Source organism: Dendropsophus ebraccatus, chromosome 1, assembly GCF_027789765.1.
Source record: "Dendropsophus ebraccatus isolate aDenEbr1 chromosome 1, aDenEbr1.pat, whole genome shotgun sequence".
Lineage (NCBI taxonomy): Eukaryota > Metazoa > Chordata > Amphibia > Anura > Hylidae > Dendropsophus > Dendropsophus ebraccatus.
This window is the reverse complement of record NC_091454.1, coordinates 141,324,164-141,346,315: the sequence shown is the minus strand read 5'-3', so window position 1 is coordinate 141,346,315 and position 22,152 is coordinate 141,324,164. Positions and strand designations below refer to the sequence as shown.

The window sequence follows — 22,152 nt, the reverse complement described above, 5'->3', positions numbered from 1 at the left end:
TTTTAATGAAGTGCTTCAAGGATTTTCATACACCAAAAGAAATGTGCAAATAAACACAAAATATTTCACAGAAAAAGCAAATACAACCACAATAATGAAAAGCACAGAAAGTAAGGCAAAGTGACTATTCTGTGCACTCTAGTGTAAATTAGAGGCAAGGAACTGTGATGCAGAATCTCACAGCCCTGAAAACATTTAACAGAAGTTTGGTCACAAATTAAGTGCATGACCACCCCCTGCAAAACATGCAACTCCAATGTCTGCATCTAACATACTGAAAATCACTTGGAAATATACTGGAATATTTTAAATAACCAACACATGGAGGGGATTACTAAAAGGGGAGTTGTTATACAGGAACAGTAAATGCCATGATTTACATAGGCTGGCAGTATTTCTGTAGTCACTTTGCCTTCTGAGCACCACACATAATTTTTGTAGCCAACTGGGCTTGTCTCAGAACTGCTTTATGTAGTTATGGTGAGGCACCAATAATAGCTCCAAACCCTGAAATTAAACGTATTTATCTGCTTTCTATAACAATCCAAAATCCCTAACAAGCAAAAATGAGGTTCCAAAACACAAGTTACCATCTACCACTTCTCCACACTCTTTGCATAAACTCCCATATATGCAGTGGCAAACTACAGGAGAAGACATAAGAAGCCTTTACTGAGTGGTTCTGTTAGGAAGGTAATAAAGTAGCCGTTCAGACTTGAAGAATGTTACATTTGTCACTTTATTCTCATTCTATCCAATTTCAAGCTCTCCCAAAAGGCAGATAACACATAAACCAAACATTTTCCTTAAAGATTCAAATACAATAAAAATCAGAGGTGTAAATTAAAACTTTTTGGCTCCAATGCTAAATCTGGAACAGGGCCCTCACTTAGCATGTGACCATTTATAATGCTTTTTTCTTCTTAAATAGCAGAGGGGCACTTGGCCACCTTGAGACACTAGGGCCCCAGTGCAACTCTACACCTCCTAAAGAAAATTGGTTTTGGCTTGTTCTCTCACTGACTGGACTGCTGTTGGTTAATCAGGGTCTAGCTTTTAGGACATTTGAACTGTACTGTATACCCCACAAGACTGTCTCTGTTATAGATGACAGATGGCATTAGGCCACACAGGGTGTTAAAAGAGGAACCACTATAAAGATATGGCATAGCTACCCAGTATTAATAGACAAATGAATTTGACCTTACTGGTATGTTATGGTGGGATTATGACACCCCTGGTGCTACTAGGGCACGACAGTATTTAGTGCTTACACCATTCAGGGAGCCACATGGTGGAAGCTGGAGGGCCACCAGTGACTCCCAAGTCAGTAGTTGGGGCACACTCCTCTAACATAATAAAAAGTCAAGGTCAGATGAGGTCATTAAAATAACCATCTACTTTAGACTCAAAGCCCAACTCCACTTAGATACAAAGTGTGTACCAGTAATATAAAAAATAACTCTATACCTCATACACATTGTGGGGATAAATAAAAAGTGTTCACTGATAAAACTGATAAAACTCACAGTCATTTTGTAGGGTTTTTCACTTCCAACATATTAATAACAAGTGCACCAGTAAAAGGGGCATTACATAGTGAACGAGAACTTTATCCAGGGCACAAACAAACATAAACAAATATCGTCTGTCTGGTGCAGCATATCATCTGTCTGTGTTACCATCATGCGCTGTAACGCATAGACCTGGAGCAATGCACGTCTGGGACATCCTGCATCATGGCCTAGATAAGTATACTGGTAATCTGGCTTCACATGAAATTTGTGAGTCCTAGGTTTGGCCTTAGTACAGTTGCATTTGTCTATCTGTTTATTATTTTTGTGTCATAGCCAGTGATATCGATATTAGTGCTATCTCCATTGAATGCTTCCATTTGGTATGCTTTGTATTGTTGTGTAGTGGCTTCCTGATGAACCCCATATTTGATTTGCTGGGGGGGAAACGCGTTGAGGTGGATTTATGTTTTTAATAGTGTACAGTGTTTTTATAACACTCAGTGTCCGGCGGAGTACCTAGCAGATATAAGCAGAGGAGTGAGCGTTGGTGAGTATGGTCAGGTAGATAGTGGAGACCCTAGTGGGTCTACCAGTTAGCACTCACCTATTATCAGGCACATACTAGGGTCTATAGGCTTAGGTTCCTGTGCAGGACTGGCCTTATCAGGGCGGATACCCTGCCTAGGCATAGGGAGTAGGGGATACTAGGGGCAGACGTCACCCTTTAATAGGTCCCATAATCTCTATCATAATCCTCCTCACCAGTATATGGTACATTGGCCCCTGGGACACTGAGACTGATATGTGGGTTTTTGTGTCCATGTTTGGTTGCACTTTTGGTGGCTTTTCTTGCATTGAGTTTTTTTTTTTTTTAGGTCTATTTTATCCAAGATTAATAAAAGTTAAGTCTTACATATCTCATTCTTTGCTCATAAACAAACATAGTTCACTGTTTTTCGGTGCACATTTTATGAAAACTGTGAGTTCCTCATTTGTAAACAAGCGAAAAAAGAGTTTTATAACAGAATAGTGAAAAAGTGGATTAGTTGTGTTTTCACAAAACACTTTTCACACTTTTTTATTTAATCCCTCCATTATTTTTGGTGCCTGATTTTTTTTTTTTTTTTATTATAGCAAGATCGGCAGCCATCTGAGTTGTTACAGCTATGCTTTGCATAAATCAGTAGCCGCCATTGTCACTGGTATTGACAACCAGGGAGAAGGAAGCATCAGTGTATGCAAAACTGAGGATCTGAGTGAAAAATGCTGCCTGTTGCATAATAAACATTTTTGGGTACTAGAAAATTGGTTTTGCTAGTGGAGTGAGGCTTCAGTCATACCAAAAGTCTAGTCATGCAGAGTAGCACAGATTGTTTCTTCAATGTTGAGCCTGTTTTTCTTGGGCTCAGTTAAGATACCTTGATACCTTTGAATTTTATGCAATGCATTCATTACCAAGAAATATTTGTGACAACCCTGGAGACATTGAGAAAACACCAAAGCCAGCTAAAGGGATTTAGGGTTTAGTCATGTCTAATCTCTGATGTTACTACAGCCAGTATCTTATGTGTTTGAAGAACTGAGGTTTTAAGAAACTATACTATGCAGTAATCTTATTCAGAATATTAACCACATAATGTAGAAACCCCAGTTCATATAGTCTACCCTGAGATTTAGCAAACACAACTTATACCAGTGCAAAAGACCCACACTTTCTCCAGAAAATAAACTCATAGTCTGTGATACATTATCATGTAGCGATCAGGGGGAGCCATAGCTTAGCAGACATTGGTTGTAAAATTAAGATGGCATCCCAGATCTTGTACTACCGTGGTAGCTTGGCAACTTCCACTTGAAAATAAAAATTCACATAAAAAGGCTGGATTAACATATATATAGCCTTTTATAGCCTTGTCCCATTGTCCAGATTACAATTCACTTCAGTGCCTATACTGTTGTGTCTCAAATCAAAGGTGGTTTAGTCATGTCATGAGGTAAAGAGAAAATGCTTTGGATTTTGTGCAGTTGTGCACTTTATCCATTAGTTGTACATGGTTCTACAACCAAACGTGTAGAGGAGGTGCATTTAGCCTTGTTGCCCACATTTAATTTTTTTTGCATTGGATATAAGAATAGTTTTGTCTTAAAACACAATGCTCCTTTAAGCAGAGTAACAGTAATAGATCTCTTCTTTACAGTACATAGTCTTTGTGGCAAGAGTAAATGCACCTTTACTGCTCACCTTCCATTTCATATCCACCCACACAGTCAGGCTGTCTACAGCCATCTGTTATGGTATAATAAAACAGAGAAGAAGAAAGTTAGTGCATCTAATACATCAGCTTAGTGTATTCAATGAAATAATGTCCGTCATCAAGTCTAGGTATAGCATGTCACTAAATGGGTCTTTTTCAGGTTTTATTGTGATTTTGAAATTGTTAACACTTCACTTCCTTTGTTTTTGGAACCTGATGGTGGGTCTGCTGTCTCTATGGCTTTTCGTGTAGATTTAGGACTAACACCGCCTTTTCTCCCAGTTTGTGGGCTTGACATAACTTTCTTTTGTATTTGGGGACTTGACTGAGCAGAGCCAGCTTTCCTTGCCATCTGAGGACTCCTTGAGCCCTTTGGCTTGGAGGGAGGTTGCAGACCTTCAGTTACTTTTAGAGACTTGAGGCCTAGCATTTCACAGTAACTATTGCACTGGTGAACTGAAAGAAATTCATCCAGGACCTCAGGGTAGCAGCTCTCTTTTAGTCCTTGATATCTGCAAAAGAGGCAAACATTTTAATAAGCATGGCAGGACCTATTCACGATATCCAAATTCATAGCTACAAGCCACTCTCTGTATTCATAATGACATATAAATGAGTTGGTAATATAAGCTGGGTTAACATCATGTTCACCCTATTTGTTGTTAGTATACATTGGGATACTGGCCCCTTCACTTCAAGGGACTATACATTGTAACTATGTTTGCTATATTGCCTAAAAGTATACTTTTGTTTGGCAACACTAAAAAGGCAAAAGAGGGAATTCATCATCTTGTGCTAGACAGCAAAAGTAGCATAGTTTCTGCACATAAACTATACAAATATTTGCCCTCTGCACTGCTTTTACTATAGAGGCGGGAGAGGGTGGAGCAGTGGGCACAGCTACACAAGGTGGGGGGGTAGGGGGCGCAAAGGAACAAATATGACCCCGTTATTAGTATTATACTATTATGTATATTAACTAATGTGTTAATGAGTCTGTCCTTGCCTCTAAATGTATCCACAACCTCAAGAAAGGAAATCTTTTGTTGTGTTAGCCCTTGAATGCCAGTGTGCTAAAGGTTTACCTGGTGTATGCTCGAAAGCAGAGTGTGTGCCTGTTTGTACAATTGAAATGGAGTTGTCTTTTCTGCCTAGGTAACGAGCGATATCAGCCTTTGGGGTGTGGACTGATTGTCATAGGGGTGAAATAGTGTGAAAGTGAATGCGGAAATAAAACACCCTTTACAGTAACACTGGGTAACGTTTTCAGTAAAGGTCAGAGGGCCGGAGGCATGTACCTATGTATGTGACACTGTATATAAAGGGAAGGGTATGTATTTGGGTTGAAGGAACAATTATGTGCTAAATAGTATATTCCTGGCTAGAACTGCCAATGAAAGGAATTTGGGATATTGCCTACAGTAAACTCAACTCTAGCGACCAGTGCCTTGCAGCTACCGCCAAGGCACAAGAAATTATGGGATGCATAAAAAGAGGTATATATGCTCATGAGAAGATCAAATCGCTAGGCCGGCCACACATGAAATACTGTATTGTCTACAGTTTTGGGCACCTGTATATAAGAAGGACATGGCTAAACTCAAGTAGGTTAAGAGAAGGGCAACCAAGATAATTAAAGGAATGGATGGATGCCAGTACAAATGCAATTTGTAAAACTTAGGCTTATTTAGACTTGGCATAGAAGACAGCCTAGGGGAGATAGGATCACAGGATTAATCAGACTATAGAATTCTGCTTTAAAATGTTGTAATGACTAATTCAAAGAACATGTTCAAGATGGGGGCTGGGTGACAAAATATTATATTAATGGCTATGGGTACTAGATTTCTGGAGGTGGAATGGTCATCCAGGGATTTATTCTGATTGCCATATTTGGATTTTGGAATATTATTTTGCCCTGCACTGTGGCAATTGGTATCTGCCTCCTGAGGGTAACTTCTTACCTCTGGAAAAATACAGTAGACTGCTAAGTTTTAAAAAAGCCATTTGGCATTTGTCAAGTTGAGCCATTCAGCTATATAACTATGTAAGGCTGGATTTCTGATTTATATGGTACACTTTTATGAGAAAATGGCCTGTAAGGGTTACAATGTCCTTAGATATCCCCTCATGTCTCATGTTTAATAAAATAATAACATGCAGTCAGTCAGGCAGAAAAAAATGTTATACCATGAAAACATCCAAAATATCAATAACTGTTCCGAATTTAGTAAAATACAATAAAAAAGGCCCTTATCCTCACATCAGGGTTTTTTTCAGACCTCAAAAATCAGGATCAGTTATGTCCTGGAAAATCCATCAGTGTGGCATCAGTTTTTGCAGATAGGAAATCAATAAAAAGCCACAGAGTGGAGGCTGCCTAGGGGCCCGATTACATTGAAAGATTATTGTGCAAAATATTATTATATTTTTCGAAGTTAAAAGAGAAGTCCGGCCAAAATTTATTTTTTATATGTTATTACTTATGGAAAGTTATCCAATTTTCTAATGTACATTAATTATGGGAAATGCTCATATACTGCTATTTAATTTAGTGTATCAGGAAGTGTTAGAATTCTCTCAGAAGCAGTGACGTCACGACCAACGATGTAATTCCTATGGAGTGTCCAGCAGGGGGCGTTCTCTATATAGAAGTCAATGAGTGCCATTGACTTCTATATATAGTGCGCCCCTGCTGGACACTCCATTGGAATTACAATGGATGTGTGTATGTAATGTAATGTACTGTACTTTGCGATTAAATACATTTATGGAATACTTTGGGGAGCAAGTGTCCTTGCTCCCTAAAGTATCCCATAAATGTAATCAATAAATACATTTGCTGGGCACCGAGCAGGGAGGGAGAGAGGTTCCATCTACCTCCCCCCTCTCTGCTCGGTGCTGGGAACATATACAAAGTACTACTCCCCCATTATCTGCAGATAATGGGGGAGTAGTACTTGTGCTATCTTATCGCCGCCCGCGCCGCTGCTCACACAAGTGCCGCCCGCTCCGCCGCCACTCACATAAGTGCCGCCCGCTCCGCCGCCGCCGCTCACAGTAGTGCCCCCTCCTCCTACGCTCCCCCTCCTCCTCGAAACACTATGGCCCAGCTGACTCCCGGCCGCCCCTCACACTATCCGGCCGGCCGGTCAGCCTACACGCACCCCGGCCGACAGCACGGTGCTCCAGGTGCTTCCTGGTGTCCCAGGCCGGTGTGGGTGAGGGGGAGTGTAGGAGGAGGGGGCACTACTGTGAGAGGCGGCGGAACTTATGTGAGCGGTAGCGTTGCAGCGGGCGGCACTTATGTGAGTGGCGGCGGCGGAGCGGGCGGCACTTGTGTGAGTGGCGGCGCGGGCGGCGATAAGATAGCACAGGTACTACTCCCCCATTATCTGCAGATAATGGGGGAGTAGTACTTTGTATATTTTCCCAGCACCGAGCAAGGAGGGAGGGGGGAGGTAGATGGCACTTCTCTCCCTCCCTGCTCGGTGCCCAGCAAATGTATTTATTGATTACATTTATGGGATACTTTAGGGAGCAAGGACACTTGCTCCCCAAAGTATTCCATAAATGTATTCAATCGCAAAGTACAGTACATTACATTACATACACACATCCATTGTAATTCCAATGGAGTGTCCAGCAGGGGCGCACTATATATAGAAGTCAATGGTACTCATTGACTTCTATATAGAGAGCGCCCCCTGCTGGACACTCGATTGGAATTACACCGTTGGTCGTGACGTCACTGCTTCTGAGAGAATTCTAACACTTCCTGATACACTAAATTAAGGGAAATAGCAGTATATGAGCATTTCCCATAATTAATGTACATTAGAAAATTGTATAACTTTCCATAAGTAATAACATATAAAAAATAAATTTTGGCCGGACTTCTCCTTTAAGTGATTACCACATTGAAATCAGTGGGTCCCTTTTCAATCCTGATTCACAGAAAGAAAAAAATTGAGGTGTGGATAAGAACTTAAAGCTACGAAATCCACATTTGGGCTATTCCAAACATCTGTGAGTCCTCTTACTCACCCTTTAGACTTTGTGGCAATTCCTATATTGGTTAGTGTCCATCCCACTCCTAAAGAAAAATAAATACAGAAATAAATGCATACATACATATAAGAAATAAAGAGAACATGCCTTGTCTTAGTTCTTTCTTACCTTCTAGAGTGGTGACAAGGAAATTTCCATTTGTCCACTGAAACACCCAGTGCTGAAAAGTGCAGCATTTCTGCTCAATTTCTGTACTGTTCTTCATGTGTAATTTTCCCGAAAGGTCTCTGATACAGTACTTCTCAAATCTGCCCTCTAGGTCCTCTTCTATGGTAGCATAGGGGATATTGTTTGCAGGTCGATAAATTAAGTTCAGAGGTAAGATTCTGGATTAAATGCAGAAAAGATTGATAGAAAATGCAAGATCCCCATTGTAAAATAATATATAATATAAAGAAATATGTGTAGTATATAGTTTTATGTATGCCACTCAAGAATTTGTAGTCTCCCAGAGCAGGTGTGCCAATACATTTCAGCACAACCTATTGTCAGGTATTATACATGTGTATCACACTCTGGGCTCAAGGTTGTCTTCTCTATTTCTACCACTGGGTGTCCCACTTGTTTCTATGCACTGCACAGCTGTAGGTGATATAACAGTTAACATTGCATTTATTGCTTCTGTCTTGTTGTCCAATCCTTAGACTGGGTACCACACCATACAGCCTATCACACAGCTAGGCATTAACTCTTCCAAAAGCTTCCTCACCAATGGGAACTTAGCCCCATCCACCACTATTTAACTCCCTGCTAGTTCCTGTGTGGGGTTCTTTGATATATCTTCTAGTGAGTATTCAGAGAGAACTTCTACAGAAAGACAGTTGTTCCTGCAGAAATGTAATCCAGGTCCCCTGAAATGGATTAGATGCTACTGATTCTTTCCAAGTATGTAAATGGTTAAACTCCACAGACTCTTCAGCTTTTGATTAAAAAAAACTTCATACATTTTATTTCATCCTTGTAAAATTAGTCGACGTGTTTTGGACCTTAAAGGTCCTTAATCATGGCTCTTAATAATCAGTAGCTGCAAATCAGGCTATTCGATGTGAATGTTTGAGGACTCAATCCGTCATTTCATATGTTACCGTTGTCCTATGTATGGCCATACATTGTGGTACTAACACTATCTTGATTTGAGGTGCTGACTTCTACTTCATTTGCTTCTTTCTGATTGTTATTACAAGTACACTATGCAGTGCTAAACCTATTGGTCAGGTAACTACCCTACAGGGAAAACCTTGTCTATGTAAGGGGTGACATTCTCTACATTAGTTGGGACTAGAGATGAGCGAACCGGGTTCGGGTTCGAGTCCATCCGAACCCGATCGTTCCGTATTTGAGTAGCAGAGCCTGCTGAACTTGGATAAAGCTCCAAGGTTGTCTGGAAAACATGGATACAGCCAATGACTATATCCATGTTTTCCACATAGCCTTAGGGCTTTATCCAAGTTCAGCAGCCACAGCTAATCAAATGCCGAAAGCTCAGGTTCGGATGGACTCGATCATGCTCGAGGTTCGCTCATCTCTAGTTAGGACGTTCTAGAAAGTATTAGGATTTGTCTTCAGCAGAACAAAGAGCAGTTAAAGCTGAATTATTCCATTAATCTTGGCTTGGCCATCTTGGGGAACCTTGAGTGACTAGCCACACCTGGCTGTGCAAGCCTGAGTCTCGTGCTACCAGACCTGGCAGATATTTTATTTACATGGAAATTCTTACAAAACTGCTTGTGATACGGCATTTTTGGTTGTATTCAAACAAGTGGATGGCTACTGTATCTATTGAATGCCTCACAATGTTGGCATTACAAAATAAACAGCACTCATCACAATAGGTGATAAGTGCCTGATCGATGAGGGGTCCAACAACTGGGTATCAACTTCTAGAACTGGTGGTCCCATGTCCCCCGAATTAACTAAAGCAGCAGACATGCTCCCTGCATGAAGTGCATAATGCTGAAACAGCACTCATTCAGGCTCATACTGTTAAAGGGTGGGTTAATACTGAGGAATTCTCGCAGATAATGTCAGCGGAATTCCGCTGTCTGTCCAGCCGTGCGCGCGTGCGGACAGACAGTGAAATTCCGCGGACATTATCCGCGAGAATTCCTCAGTATGAACCCACCCAAACAGAGCATGAATGCACATGTCTGACCACTGCTTTATTCAACTAGGAGGATACAAGACTCCTGGTACTCAAGATCAGGGGGTGCCCTATCAAACACTTATCAGACACCTGTCAGCAGGATGAGTATTGTTCATGGAAACCCCTTTTAAACCATAACCTGAAAAGAGTGCTTTATAAAAAGGGTAAATGTCAATCTATTTTGTTCCTGGCACCCTCTGATCCTTTCACAGTGTCCTATTTCCAAGTAATACGAGGCAGGTTGCAACAGCTCTGAGCAAGAATGATACCTAACACTACACAAAAAAAATCATCAATCTTAGTTTAAAAGCAGTTAATTTCATTATGCAATAAAACTAATATTATTAGCAATGAATAAATATGGATGTAAATTATATGCATGTGTTTAATATACTATACTTACTCTGGAAACTTTCCAAAGTTGGGAACCCCTCTACATTCAGCAGCAAATATCTTACAGTATTCTCTGGTTGTGTTCTGAATTTTACATTCCTTGAAGGTAAACAAAGCAATGACAGAAGAGACTAAGGTCATTAGATATACACTGCTTATATACACATATATATTCCTTAATGGCAGGGCCGGATTAATGTTGGTGGAGGCCCCGGGCGACAATCCCCCCCCCCAAAAAAAAAATAAAAAAAATAAACTATACCGTGATCTATACAGATGGCTGCTTACTGTAGGTGACTTAGCACAGACCCCTCCTCACTCCTGGCTGTATGGATCAGCATCCTCTTCTGTTATGCACGTGGTAACTAGAGGCTGCAGTACAGGGCAAGATGCCAGGCCCTAGAGACAGGAGCAGGGGTGGGGGGGGGGAGGACTAAGTATCAGAGCGTATTCCTACATTGTGTTTGTGTTAATAACACAATGTGAGAACATAGCACTTTCCGCGCGCTGTTGCCCACTGTGTTAGGGCCCTATTACATGGCCTGATATCCTGGGTAAAAAAGCAGCACCATTCTGCTAGGGTTCGAGCTGGTGGGGGCCCCTAAGTGGTGGAGGCCCCGGGGCAAGTGCCCCTGGTGCCCTCCCTTTAATCCGGCCCTGCTTAATGTTATGTTGCTATGTTCACGCAACATCTTTTTAAGGCAAATATTGAGAGAAAAAACAAATACATTTTTATACTAAGGCTGTGTTCACACATGCCTTTTATTTCGGGTTAATGATGCATTTTTGCCATGATTTTGATGTAATTTTACTTATCAAATTTCCCAAATTGATGCAATTTTACTTACTTTATCAAAATCATGGCAAAACGCATCATTAATGCGAAATAAATGTTATGTTTGAACACAGCCTTAGTTTGCACTGCCTAAGAATAAAAGCACATTAGGAAATGTGTTCAATATTTTAGTTATTATCAGTGGAAATTGACAATATATTGGCAATACAATACTGAAACAAATGATCACCACAAAAAAGCAGTAATAAGTGAAGGTCAATTTTAAGGTAATGTTTTAGTTTTCCTGCAGTGTCTGATTTGTTTTCTGACACTTACCTGAATAGTGATATCATAATTCTTCTCCACTAAGGTGCTTTCATTTTTGGTCCCAAAAGTGATAAGGTTTCGGATTTTGATAATGGAGGTTTTTCCTGATTCAAACATTGGGTCCAACCCATAAATCACCTTCACTCTGCAGGATTTTCTCAGAAATCCATTTCCAACATGTGGATCTTCCATTACTATCCTTCCAAAAAACTTATCTCCCCAGTAGCCTGAGTCAGCTAATCCTTTCGCAAAAACCATTGGTGTCATCTCTATTTCTTCTCCAACTGAGAAAATAAAAGGAATTCAAGTACAATAAAGGATCTGATGGTCTATGTTATTTAAGGGATTGTTTGCCTTACTGTAACCAAAGACACAACACTGTTAAGGCTCTATTCACATCTGTCTTGAAGGCTTCATAAGGAGGCTCATTGTTGCTCAGAAAAATACAGCAGCATGCTGCCACCTTGGTAGAGACTGATGGACCCCCTTATAGGTCATTGGGGGTCTGTCAGGCACTCATGGTGTCCATTATACCATAAATCTGTTACAGAATGGATCTGCCTTCTCTTATACATGAAAGCCACAATAATAAGCATACATAGCAAACTTTTTTTTTTTTTACAAAGTTGTGAAGAGAATGTAGTTGTTCTGTAAACACTGATGAAATTGTGAAAATGTAAGCTATATATCCTGCAAATGGTGAGAGATTATCAGTCTTCTAGTACAGAATATATATAAAATATAATAATCATATTTACATATTTTCTCCGGGCATATAGTTTTGCTTCCTTCAGATAAGTATTGCAGCTCTCATACATTACCTTCAACTTCCTCTTTGGTAATAAATCCAGACAAAACTAAAATACAAAGAAAAACACAAATGAATAGCATCAAATATGTTGAACACTTTAAAACAAAGATAATGCATCAGATAAACCATATTGAAAACATCTGCACTTATACAAACCATGGGGGAGATTTATCAAACATGGTGTAAAGTGAGACTGGCTCAGTTGCCCCTAGCAACCAATCACATTCCACCTTTCATTTTCCAAAGAGTCTGTGAGGAATGAAAGATGAAATCTGGTTGCTAGGAGCAACTGAGCCAGTTTGACTTTACAACATGTTTGATGAATCTCCCCCTATGCATTTACAATTTTAGGCCACGTTCACACAAGCTATTTGTTAGAAAAACGATGGCGCTTGCACCTTGCAACAACAGCTGTTGTTAACTAACAATACTTGACTGCATTGAAGTATATAGAACACCAGCCGTGGTGTATACACACTGTTTACACTAGGGCCGGTGTTCTATGCGGCCTCACAAAATAACTGATAGGTCTATTTTGTGCGTCCACTATTCATTGAACAGCGGCCGTACAGAACAGCTTGTTCTCACAATGTAAAATACGGTTCCCAGACGTACTTTACATTGTGCTCTATAGCTAATTGGAGGGTGGGCACACTCAAATATGTCTGCATTCCCATTAAAATGAAGTGATGTTCAGTATCGGCCGGGTGAACATCTGAGACATTAGCCAATGTTTGACACGTCAAACAACGGCCATGTCAAACAATGGCCAATGTTCATACTGCGTTTAAACGTGGCCTTACATTGTAATTTTACATTCACTTCAATATATACATCAGCTTCTGTAGTTGCCCTACCTCACAGGTGCACGCAGACTTGGAATTTCAAAGATGGAATGACTATATTATAGAAACAATTAAGAAAATGCCTATAGCGTATAGAAGTACTGTCCTGTGCTGTGAATCTTGACTTCCCTATTATAGTCACTTGGAAAAATCTGCAGCAAATCCACAAGTCTGCACCGTGTGGACATACAGTACATTAAAGGGGTCATCCAGCATTTGGTATTTTTTAATATAGTGCTGCTGGTGCATATTAAAAAACAAACATCCTATGCTTACCTCTCTACTCCCCCGGTGTACTCTTCTGGTGTCGCCAGTGTCGCCCAGTGACACTTACTCACTGAGCCTCCACTTCCGAGCCCAAATCTTCTAGGGAGTGACAGCCCGCTCAGCCAATTACGGGCAGTGGGGCTGTCCATCTCAGTCAGTCATTGGCTTAGTGGGCTGTCACTCCCAAAACAAGTTAGTCCTGGAAGTGGAGGGTCTGCAAACCGTGGGGAACTCCGGTGACACCAGAAGAGGACACTGGGGGAGCACAGAGAGGTAAGCATAGGATCTTTATTGTTTTATATGCACCAGCAGAAGTACATAAAAATTACTGAACACCTGATGACCCCTTTAACATTGTTGGTAATATGTAAAAATAGTTTGTATCCACTAGATGTCACTTATGCTTCACATTTCTTTTCTCTATCACAGCACTCTTTTTCACACTTCTTTAGGTAAAGTTTTTTCAGTAGAGGGGTTTACATCCTTACATGCCTATTTAACATCCATAGACAGTATCCTGATTTAGGGTATGTGTACATGATAAAAAAAAAAGCACATGCTCAAAATATTGTATACATAACATATATATAAACAGCTCAGTTTTTTAGTCTCCCACTGTTTTCAATAATGTGCGGAAATGCCTCAAAGAAGTCAATGGGTGGTGCAACTCCACGCTTTAATAATGCACATTTTTTTTTAACCATGTGAACATACCCTTAAACTTAGTTTGACTTCATCATTCAGGTATATTCTATTTCTTGGGGGAAAAGGCCTGTCCTGGCTTATGGACTGGTTGCTCAGCCAATCAGTGACTGGCTAAGAGGCCAGTCCATCAGCCGGGTCGTGACTTGTCAGCGCCGGAGATCCCAGAGCCCAGCGGGGGTCCCAAGGCCAGTCTCACCGCTTACCATGGGCACGGGGAGAGGAACTAGGCACGGGGAGAGGAGATCCCTACTTGTTATCAATTTCCCCCTTGCCCCTGTCAGTTGTTGCATTTTAGAAATTGCCGGACTTATCCTTTAACTTTCATTAAGGTTAATTAGAGATAGGTAAACAGAGTAGGGCTATGTTCACACAACATATGTTCACACTAACGTATATTTACGAAAATATACGTTACATCGCCGTCTATGGAATCCCAGCCGGAGTGTTTACACATGATATACACTCCGGCTGGGATGCCTAGCGATGTCAGTTTTCTGCGGCTGTTATTCAATAAATAGCGGCCACAGAAAACCCTGTCAGTGCACACAGTGGAGCGAGTGACTCCGGATGCATGCTTCATTGTGTGCAGTGGGGAGTTCTGATGCGGGGGCGCATGGATGCACCTGCATCAGAACACAGTGGCGCTAAAGATCATTGATTTTTTTCTGAAAGCGGTCATTCCGTGACCCGGCCGGTCTCATACAGCGTGTGAACATAGCCTAGCACTGTAAGCTATGTTGTTGATATAACTTCCAAGATTTAAAGTAAATAAATGGAGGATCTGCAACAAACTTAAAGAAACATATTAATAGTTTTGAAATGATCAAATGATGTAACTAACAAAAAGTACTTACTCTCTGCACTTAGGAGGCAGTCTGTTGAATCAGATCCATATTCATTCTCTATGGTGCACTGATAGACACCACAGTCCTTCACAGATGCTTGTACAATTGCAAGTGCCACCTGTCCTTCATCTCCAGAACTAAAGGAAAAAGTGAAATTAAATGTAACTGTTTTTAAAATACCCTGGCAAAATTGCCAATTTTTTTTTCCTCATGTGTGCAATTTGCTGAAAAAATGCTGGAAAATCACAGCAACACTGCATCTAAAACAAAGCACAGCAGAGGGTATTCACTGTGTCCTTTTTAGCATGGAAACTGTGTCACAATAAACATGGTTTCATTCTGGAAAGTTACCTGGCCACTATCTGCAGTCTCTGGTCTTATACCCAGAGGTCTGGTGCTCTGTTCATTATAGCCTGAAGAAGGGAACCACAACTGAAACTCTGCTACACAAATATTATGCAAAGCTTTTTACTCTTAGGGCATGAATAATAGAAACTAAACCACTATGCAACTTTCCTTTGATGTGCTGACTTGTTTTCTACTGAATTGGACTTCACAATCTACTGAAGTTGTGGCACTACAGTGCAACTTTTTGTTTTTACTATTTGTAATTTTATGTACTAATAACATTTTCAAATGTTAGGCTATCTTTACAAACTGTCAAAATGACATTATATACATACTGCATTGATCCATGAGATCAGTGCTCAATTACAATGGGCTGCTGGAGCAAGCAGCACCCTCATCACCACTGCCCAGCTACAGGGTGGCTATCAAGTCTGGCTGGGAGGTAACGTAGCACATGGACACTGAGGTAAGTGATGCTCCCTGCAACCAGAGTGGCATGTCTGAGCTTCATGCATCCAAGAATCCTAAGGTCCCTATTCCACAGTAACGATAATCGGCCGGATCGGCGCCATTTGGCCCGATTCGGCCGATTATCGTTTGGTGAAATAGAGACAACGATCAGCCGATGATCGTGTCATCGGCTGATCGTTCATTTAGGGCCAGACCTAAAATCATCGTTCCCCCACCACGCATCGCTACGGTTGAATAGCGGTGCGTGGCAGGCGCGCGACGATTTGAGAAGAAACAGCAGCAGCATCATACATTACCTGGCTGCAGGGCTTCTTCTCTGCGCAGTCTTCATCCCCGGGTCCCGCGCGCTCTATCTTCTGAATGGCCGGTCAGCTGACGGAGCGCTCAGCCAATCACAGGCAGGGACCGCCGCGGCCTGTGATTGGCTGAGTGTGGCCTGTCAGCTGACCGGCCATTCAGAAGATAGAGCGCGCGGGACCCGGGGATGAAGACTGCGCAGAGAAGAAGCCGTGCAGCCAGGTAATGTATGATGCTGCTGCTGTTTCTTCTCAAATCGTCCGCCCGCCGCGCACCGCTATTCAACCGTAGCGATGCGCGGTCGGGGACCCTGGGACCCGGGGAGGAGACGGAGCGGAGGACAAGCCCTGCAGCCAGGTAATGTATGATGCTGCAAGGGCTGCAAGGACATCGGTAACGATGTCCTTGCAGCCCTCGCTCAACGATCATCGGGCCGTTGAATAGGCCCAGTAAACGAGTGGCGATCTAGCAGATCGCCGCTCGTTTACATCGTTGATCGGGCCCTCCTCTGCCCGTGGAATAGGACCCTTAGAGGCAGAAACTCAGATGGGCTAGGAAGAGCAGACACCCTCTCCTGTACCATCTCCTTCTACTCCACCCCTGTCTTTTCAGTTTGGAAAAAAGAAAGAGCAAGAGTGGGAAAAGATGTTTAGAATGCCCCGACCCCCTGGTTAAGCATGTCCAAAACGGAGAAATACTAAAGTAATAATCATTACCTTCTTTTTATTTTTGCCACCTGAATTTCATCTTTGAACCAAGTTATGTTAGAGACACTTAAAATATTGAAGAACTGACACCAGAGTTTTAAATTCCCAGAGGCATCAGAAAATTGTTCTGCACGGATCTTCCGAATTACCTGTGGAGCTGAAAGAAGAGGATAAAGAAGTTTGCACGACTCTAGGAATAACATAATTACAAGTCTAGTTAATAGTTCCAACAGTTATCCAAACAGGTCAGATCTTTGCTTCTGTTCACCTGAAGAGGACAAGTGCACTTTTATAGAGTCAAGTAAAGCTGTCCCTCCAAGATCTCATGCGCTGCATTATTATTATTATTATTATTATTATTATTATTATTATTATTATTATTATTATTATTATTATTATTATTATTATTATTGTCTAGCTATCAGTACCATTAGTTTCACCACCCAAAATGCTAATGAGTGCCTACATAGTCAAAATAGGGCAGGTCACCACTGCTTTGACTACTGAGAACTAAGCAAGGGATACCATCTTCTGGCCTATCTACTGTAAGCCTCAGTAGCTCAGAGGCAACCCTGTGGAATTCAACTCTACAAAACAACTATGTCACCCTTCCTTCAAGCTCTGGAGAGAAAGCTAGAGATCATGGTTTGGCTTGACATTGGAGTGACATTCTCATTTCCAGATTTTAGCTACATATGTGAATTCAGCATTGTTTTATAGGGATAAGTGTCACTAGGTTTTCTTACATTTAGATGGACCCTAATATATTGCCTCCATGTCAAAAGATTTTAGTCTACAAAATACATCCCCATGATTGAGTTCATTTGGAAAAGTCACAGATAGTAATGTTATCAGGATAAATAGCCCCTGCCTCCTGGTGCCTAGTCATATGATTCCTTTCTATATAAAAAGTAATCTATAGTTTATATAGGTATAGTACATTATATAATATATATATTATAATAGTAAAGGACATTATTTAGGTCTGAGTAAGAATAAGAATAAGACCTTAAAGAAGCAGTTCACTTTTTATTTTTTCGCCCCCCCCCCCCCCGGGTAGCCGCTGTCAAGTATACTTACAGAAGATGATCGGTGTCCCGTTCCCGTCAGTCAGTTCGGTCCCGCGGTGCCGTTCACATCGGGCGCGCGCTCACTTCCGCCGGCTGCTGCGAGTCCTCTTCTCTGATCAGTGATTATACGCCGGAAGTCACTCGCTTCATTGCATTCTCTATGGAAGCGCGTGACTTCCGGCGTTCAAATGACAAGGGAGAGAAGAGGAGTCACAGCGCCGGTGGAAGTGAGCGCGCGCCCGATGTGAACGGCACCGCGGGACGGAACTGACCGACGGGAACGGGACACCGATCATCTTCTGTAAGTATACTTGACAGCGGCTTCCCGGGGGGGCGAAAAAAAAAAAAAGGGAACTGCTTCTTTAACACCATGTATGGGAAATATCTACATTATATCTACATTATTTTATTGCCTTGTTTGTATTAAAATATATAAAAAAAAATAATAAAAGTTATATACAAAATTAAAACCTAATCTAAAAAAATCAGTTTCTACAAATTCTGGTAATTTACGATACAATATAAATAGCGTGACACAAAATAAGCACATGGCAATAAATGAACAGAGAGATATGTCTATTTACGTCATATGGCTCTAACTTCTCTTATTTCATCAGGTGACCACTTCCCTTATTACTTCTCTCAACACTTATAAAGCAAACACATGATGTATACATGGTTTTGAACAAACCTCAAAAGCATTAGGTTACATTGTCATTTTGTCCCATTTACATGCCATTCCCTGACATACGTGCAGATTCCTACTATGATCATGTGATCTCATGTTCTTCTCTAAGTTTTGATATTAAATACATTCATTCCTTTGTACTGCTGTCCAGTATAGATAACATCATCAATGACATGGCAGAGATATCTCCTAGAGCTGCTGCATTTGCATTGCATTAGCTCCAACAGGTCCACTTTGTAGATCAAACCCAATATGTATGACACATCAGCAGGGGCGGTCTTGGCATTTCTGGGGCCCCAAGCGAAGTTATGTCTGGGGCCCCCACCTCGACACGCGTTCCAAAACAATAGACCGCTGTGTGTTGCCCCCAGTAGTATATACCCCTTGTGCGCTACCGACAGTAATATATACTCCTTGTCTGCTGCCCCAATAGTATATACCCCTTGTGTCCTGCCCCCAGTAGTATCTACCCCTTGTTTGCTTCCCCCAGTAGTATATAGACACCTGTGTGTTCCCCCAGTTATATGTAGCCCCCCCCGTGTGCTCCCCCAGAAGTATATAGACCTCCTGTGTGCTCCCCCAGTTGTATATAGACCCCCTGTGTGCTGCCCCCAGTTGTATATACCCCCTGTGTGCTCCCCCACTAGTATATAGGCCCCCTGTGTGCTCCCTCAGGGGTATTTAGCCCCCCTGTGTGCTCCCCCACTTGGATATAGACCTCCTGTGTGCTCCCCCACTTGGATATAGACCCCTGTGTGCTCCTCCAGTAGTATATAAACCCCCTGTGTGGTTCCCCCAGTAGTATATAGACCCCCTGTGTGCCCCACCAGTATTATATAGACCCCTTGTGTGCTGCCCCAGTAGTATACAGACCCCTGTGTGCTCCCCCAATTATATATAGACCACCTGTGTGCCTCACAAGTAGTATATAGACCCCCTGTATGTTCCCCCAGTAGTATATAGAACCCCTGTGTGCCCCACCAGTAGTATATAGACCCCTCTGTGAAGCGCCAGTAGTCTATAGCCCCCCTGTGTGCTCCCCCTGTTATATAGCCCCCCTGTGTGCTCCCCCCATTTATATAGACCCCTGATGTGCGGTCCCCCAGTTAAACAGACCCCTGTGTGCTCCCCCTTCCATATAGTATATAGCACAATAAAACAAACACTTATACTCACCTGGGTCTGGGCGTCTCCTCTTCTCTTCACTCTTGTGGCCGCAGGAAGGGTTTTCCCTGCGATCACAAGAGACCGCACTCCCCTTGTCCTGGCGCCGATGCTCCAGTGATGTCATTGGAGCGCCGGCACCACAAGGACAAAGCTGCCACTTGTGACCGCAGGGAAAACCCTTCCTGCGGCCACAAGAGTGACTGACAAGAAGGGGGCCAATTTCTCCCGCCCTGATAGTGCTGCTGCATGTAACTATGAGCGCTCATTACGAGTGCTCATAGTTACAGTTCAGATGGCAGCAGCGAGCGGGGCAGCGGCCCTGTCCAGCGGTCTTGAGCACAAGAGCAGGGCGTGGGGGCCCCCCTAGATGTTGAGGGCCCCAAGCGACCGCTTGGGGTGCTTGGTGCCAAAGACCGCCACTGCACATCAGCAGTAGTGATACGCGAGCTTGCTGAACGTTTGTTGTCCAATAACTCAGCATTTAGCCCCCGGTGGCTGGAGAAGTTGGATGCAGCCCTAGGTCTGGCATCACTAATCAGCAGTAACATGCTGAGCTTTTGTGCTAACACTGGATTGCTCTTTAATTCTTCAGCATATATATATCATTAGAGAACTTCAGTTTTTATATACAGTAAGTGCTCCTATACTCAAAGGGGTATTCCCCCCAAGAGCTAAAAAAATGAAATGCTCCCAAACCTAGCTCGCCTTACTCACCATGTCCCCCTGAGTATTTTGAGCTGTCTCCCATCTTTCTAGCTGCTGCCGTTCCTGAGTTACAAGTTTTTCTAAAAGCCGATCTATATCCAAGATAGGAAACTACATTTCCCATCATGCAATGCTTCTGCCTGATGATGGTGAAGTAGCAGAGCTGAGACAATGAAGGAGATGATGACAGTGTAGCAGAGTTGAGATGGCGGTGTCGGTGTAGCAAAGCTGAGTTGGAAGTGACGTAGTAGCAGAGCTGAGTTGGGGATGACGGTGTAGCAGAGCTGAGTTGGCGGTGACGGTGTAGCAAAGCTGAGTTGGCGGTGACGGTGTATCAGAGCTGAGTTGGCGGTGACGGTGTAGCAGAGCTGAGTTGGCGGTGACGCGGCGATTGCGAGGGGCGGAGCTTGTCGCGGGCGATTGTGGGGGGCGGAGCTTGCCGCGGGCGATTGCGGAGGGGGTGGAGCTTGCCGCAGACGAATGCAGGGGGCGGAGGTTGCTGTGGGCGATTGCGGGGGGGGGCAGAGCTTACCGTGGGCGATTGCGGGGGGCGGAGCTTGTCGAGGGCGATAGCGGGGGGGACGGAACTTGCCGCGGGTGAGTGTGGAGGCTATGCCGCGGGTGAGTGAGGGATGCCACGGGTGATGGGGGGGGCAGTTGGTTGTGGGCTAGGGGGCTGTGTGCTGCAGGTGAGTGCTGGACGGTGTCGGGAGGCTCTGGACACAGGGGGTGAGCTCTGGGCTGGGGGTGACCGGGAGGCTGCTGTTAGAGAGGGATGCAGTCACAGCTGCGCTGATCACTGTCTCCCTCTCTTACAGCAGCCACCGCATCAGTGTTCTCAGTCACTTCACTGTGCTGGGACTGAGGACACGTGATGCCGACACGGAGGGTGGGGGCCAGGAGCAGGGAGCGTGTCGGGTTGGACTGAGGTCTGATGATTCTATGCAATCCTTGGAGGTGAATGCAGCTGGATAACAGCACAACTGTGCAGAATCCTTAATAACTGTATATTGGAAAGATGAAAAGCTACGGGTGGGCAGCCTATTAATGCAAAAATAATTTTGGGGGGAATACCCCTTTAACCCTTTAAGGACATGGCCCATTTTCGTTTTTACGTTTTCGGTTTTTCCTCCTTGTGTTTAAAAGGTCATAGCACTTGCATTTTTCCACCTAGAAACCCACATGACCCCTTATTTTTTGCGTCACTAATTTTACTTTGCAATTACACGCTGAATTTTTGCATAAAGTACACTGCGAAACCAGAAAAAAATTCGAAGTGTGGTGAAATTGAAAAAAAAAACGCATTTCTTTTATTTGGGGGAAATGTGTTTTTACGCCATTCACCCTGGGGTAAAACTGACTTGTTATGCATGTTCCTCAAGTCGTTACGATTAAAACGATATATAACATGTATAACTTATATTGTATCTGATGGCCTGTAAAAAATTCAAACCGTTGTTAACCAATATACGTTCCTTAAAATCGCTCCATTCCCAGGCTTATAGCGCTTTTATCCTTTGGTCTATGGGGCTGTGCGAGGTGTCATTTTTTGCGCCATGATTTGATCTTTCTATCGGTACCTTGATTGCCCATATACGTCTTTTTGATCGCTTTTTATTACATTTTTTCTGGATTTGATGCGACCAAAAATGCGCAATTTTGCACTTTGGGATTTTTTTGCGCTGACGCCGTTTACCGTACGAGATCAGGAATGTGATTAATTAATAGTTCGGGTGATTACGCAC

General features: G+C 42.8%; 1 protein-coding gene across 5 annotated transcripts in view; it reads right to left on the bottom strand.

The window, feature by feature from the left end:
* Positions 1-609: 609 nt before the first annotated feature.
* ALPK3 (alpha kinase 3) overlaps positions 610-22,152 on the bottom strand; it is a 109,466-nt gene continuing 87,923 nt past the window's right edge. For all 5 annotated transcript variants that reach the window (XM_069980376.1, XM_069980366.1, XM_069980358.1 and 2 more), the window contains 8 exons: positions 16,787-16,934; positions 14,964-15,091; positions 12,303-12,338; positions 11,491-11,765; positions 10,390-10,478; positions 7,952-8,169; positions 7,820-7,868; positions 610-4,284 (listed from right to left, as the gene is read on the bottom strand). In XM_069980376.1, the coding sequence (XP_069836477.1) occupies positions 3,936-4,284; positions 7,820-7,868; positions 7,952-8,169; positions 10,390-10,478; positions 11,491-11,765; positions 12,303-12,338; positions 14,964-15,091; positions 16,787-16,934 (1,292 nt within the window). In that variant the 3' untranslated portion in view covers positions 610-3,935. The remainder of the gene's footprint in view (positions 4,285-7,819; positions 7,869-7,951; positions 8,170-10,389; positions 10,479-11,490; positions 11,766-12,302; positions 12,339-14,963; positions 15,092-16,786; positions 16,935-22,152) is intronic.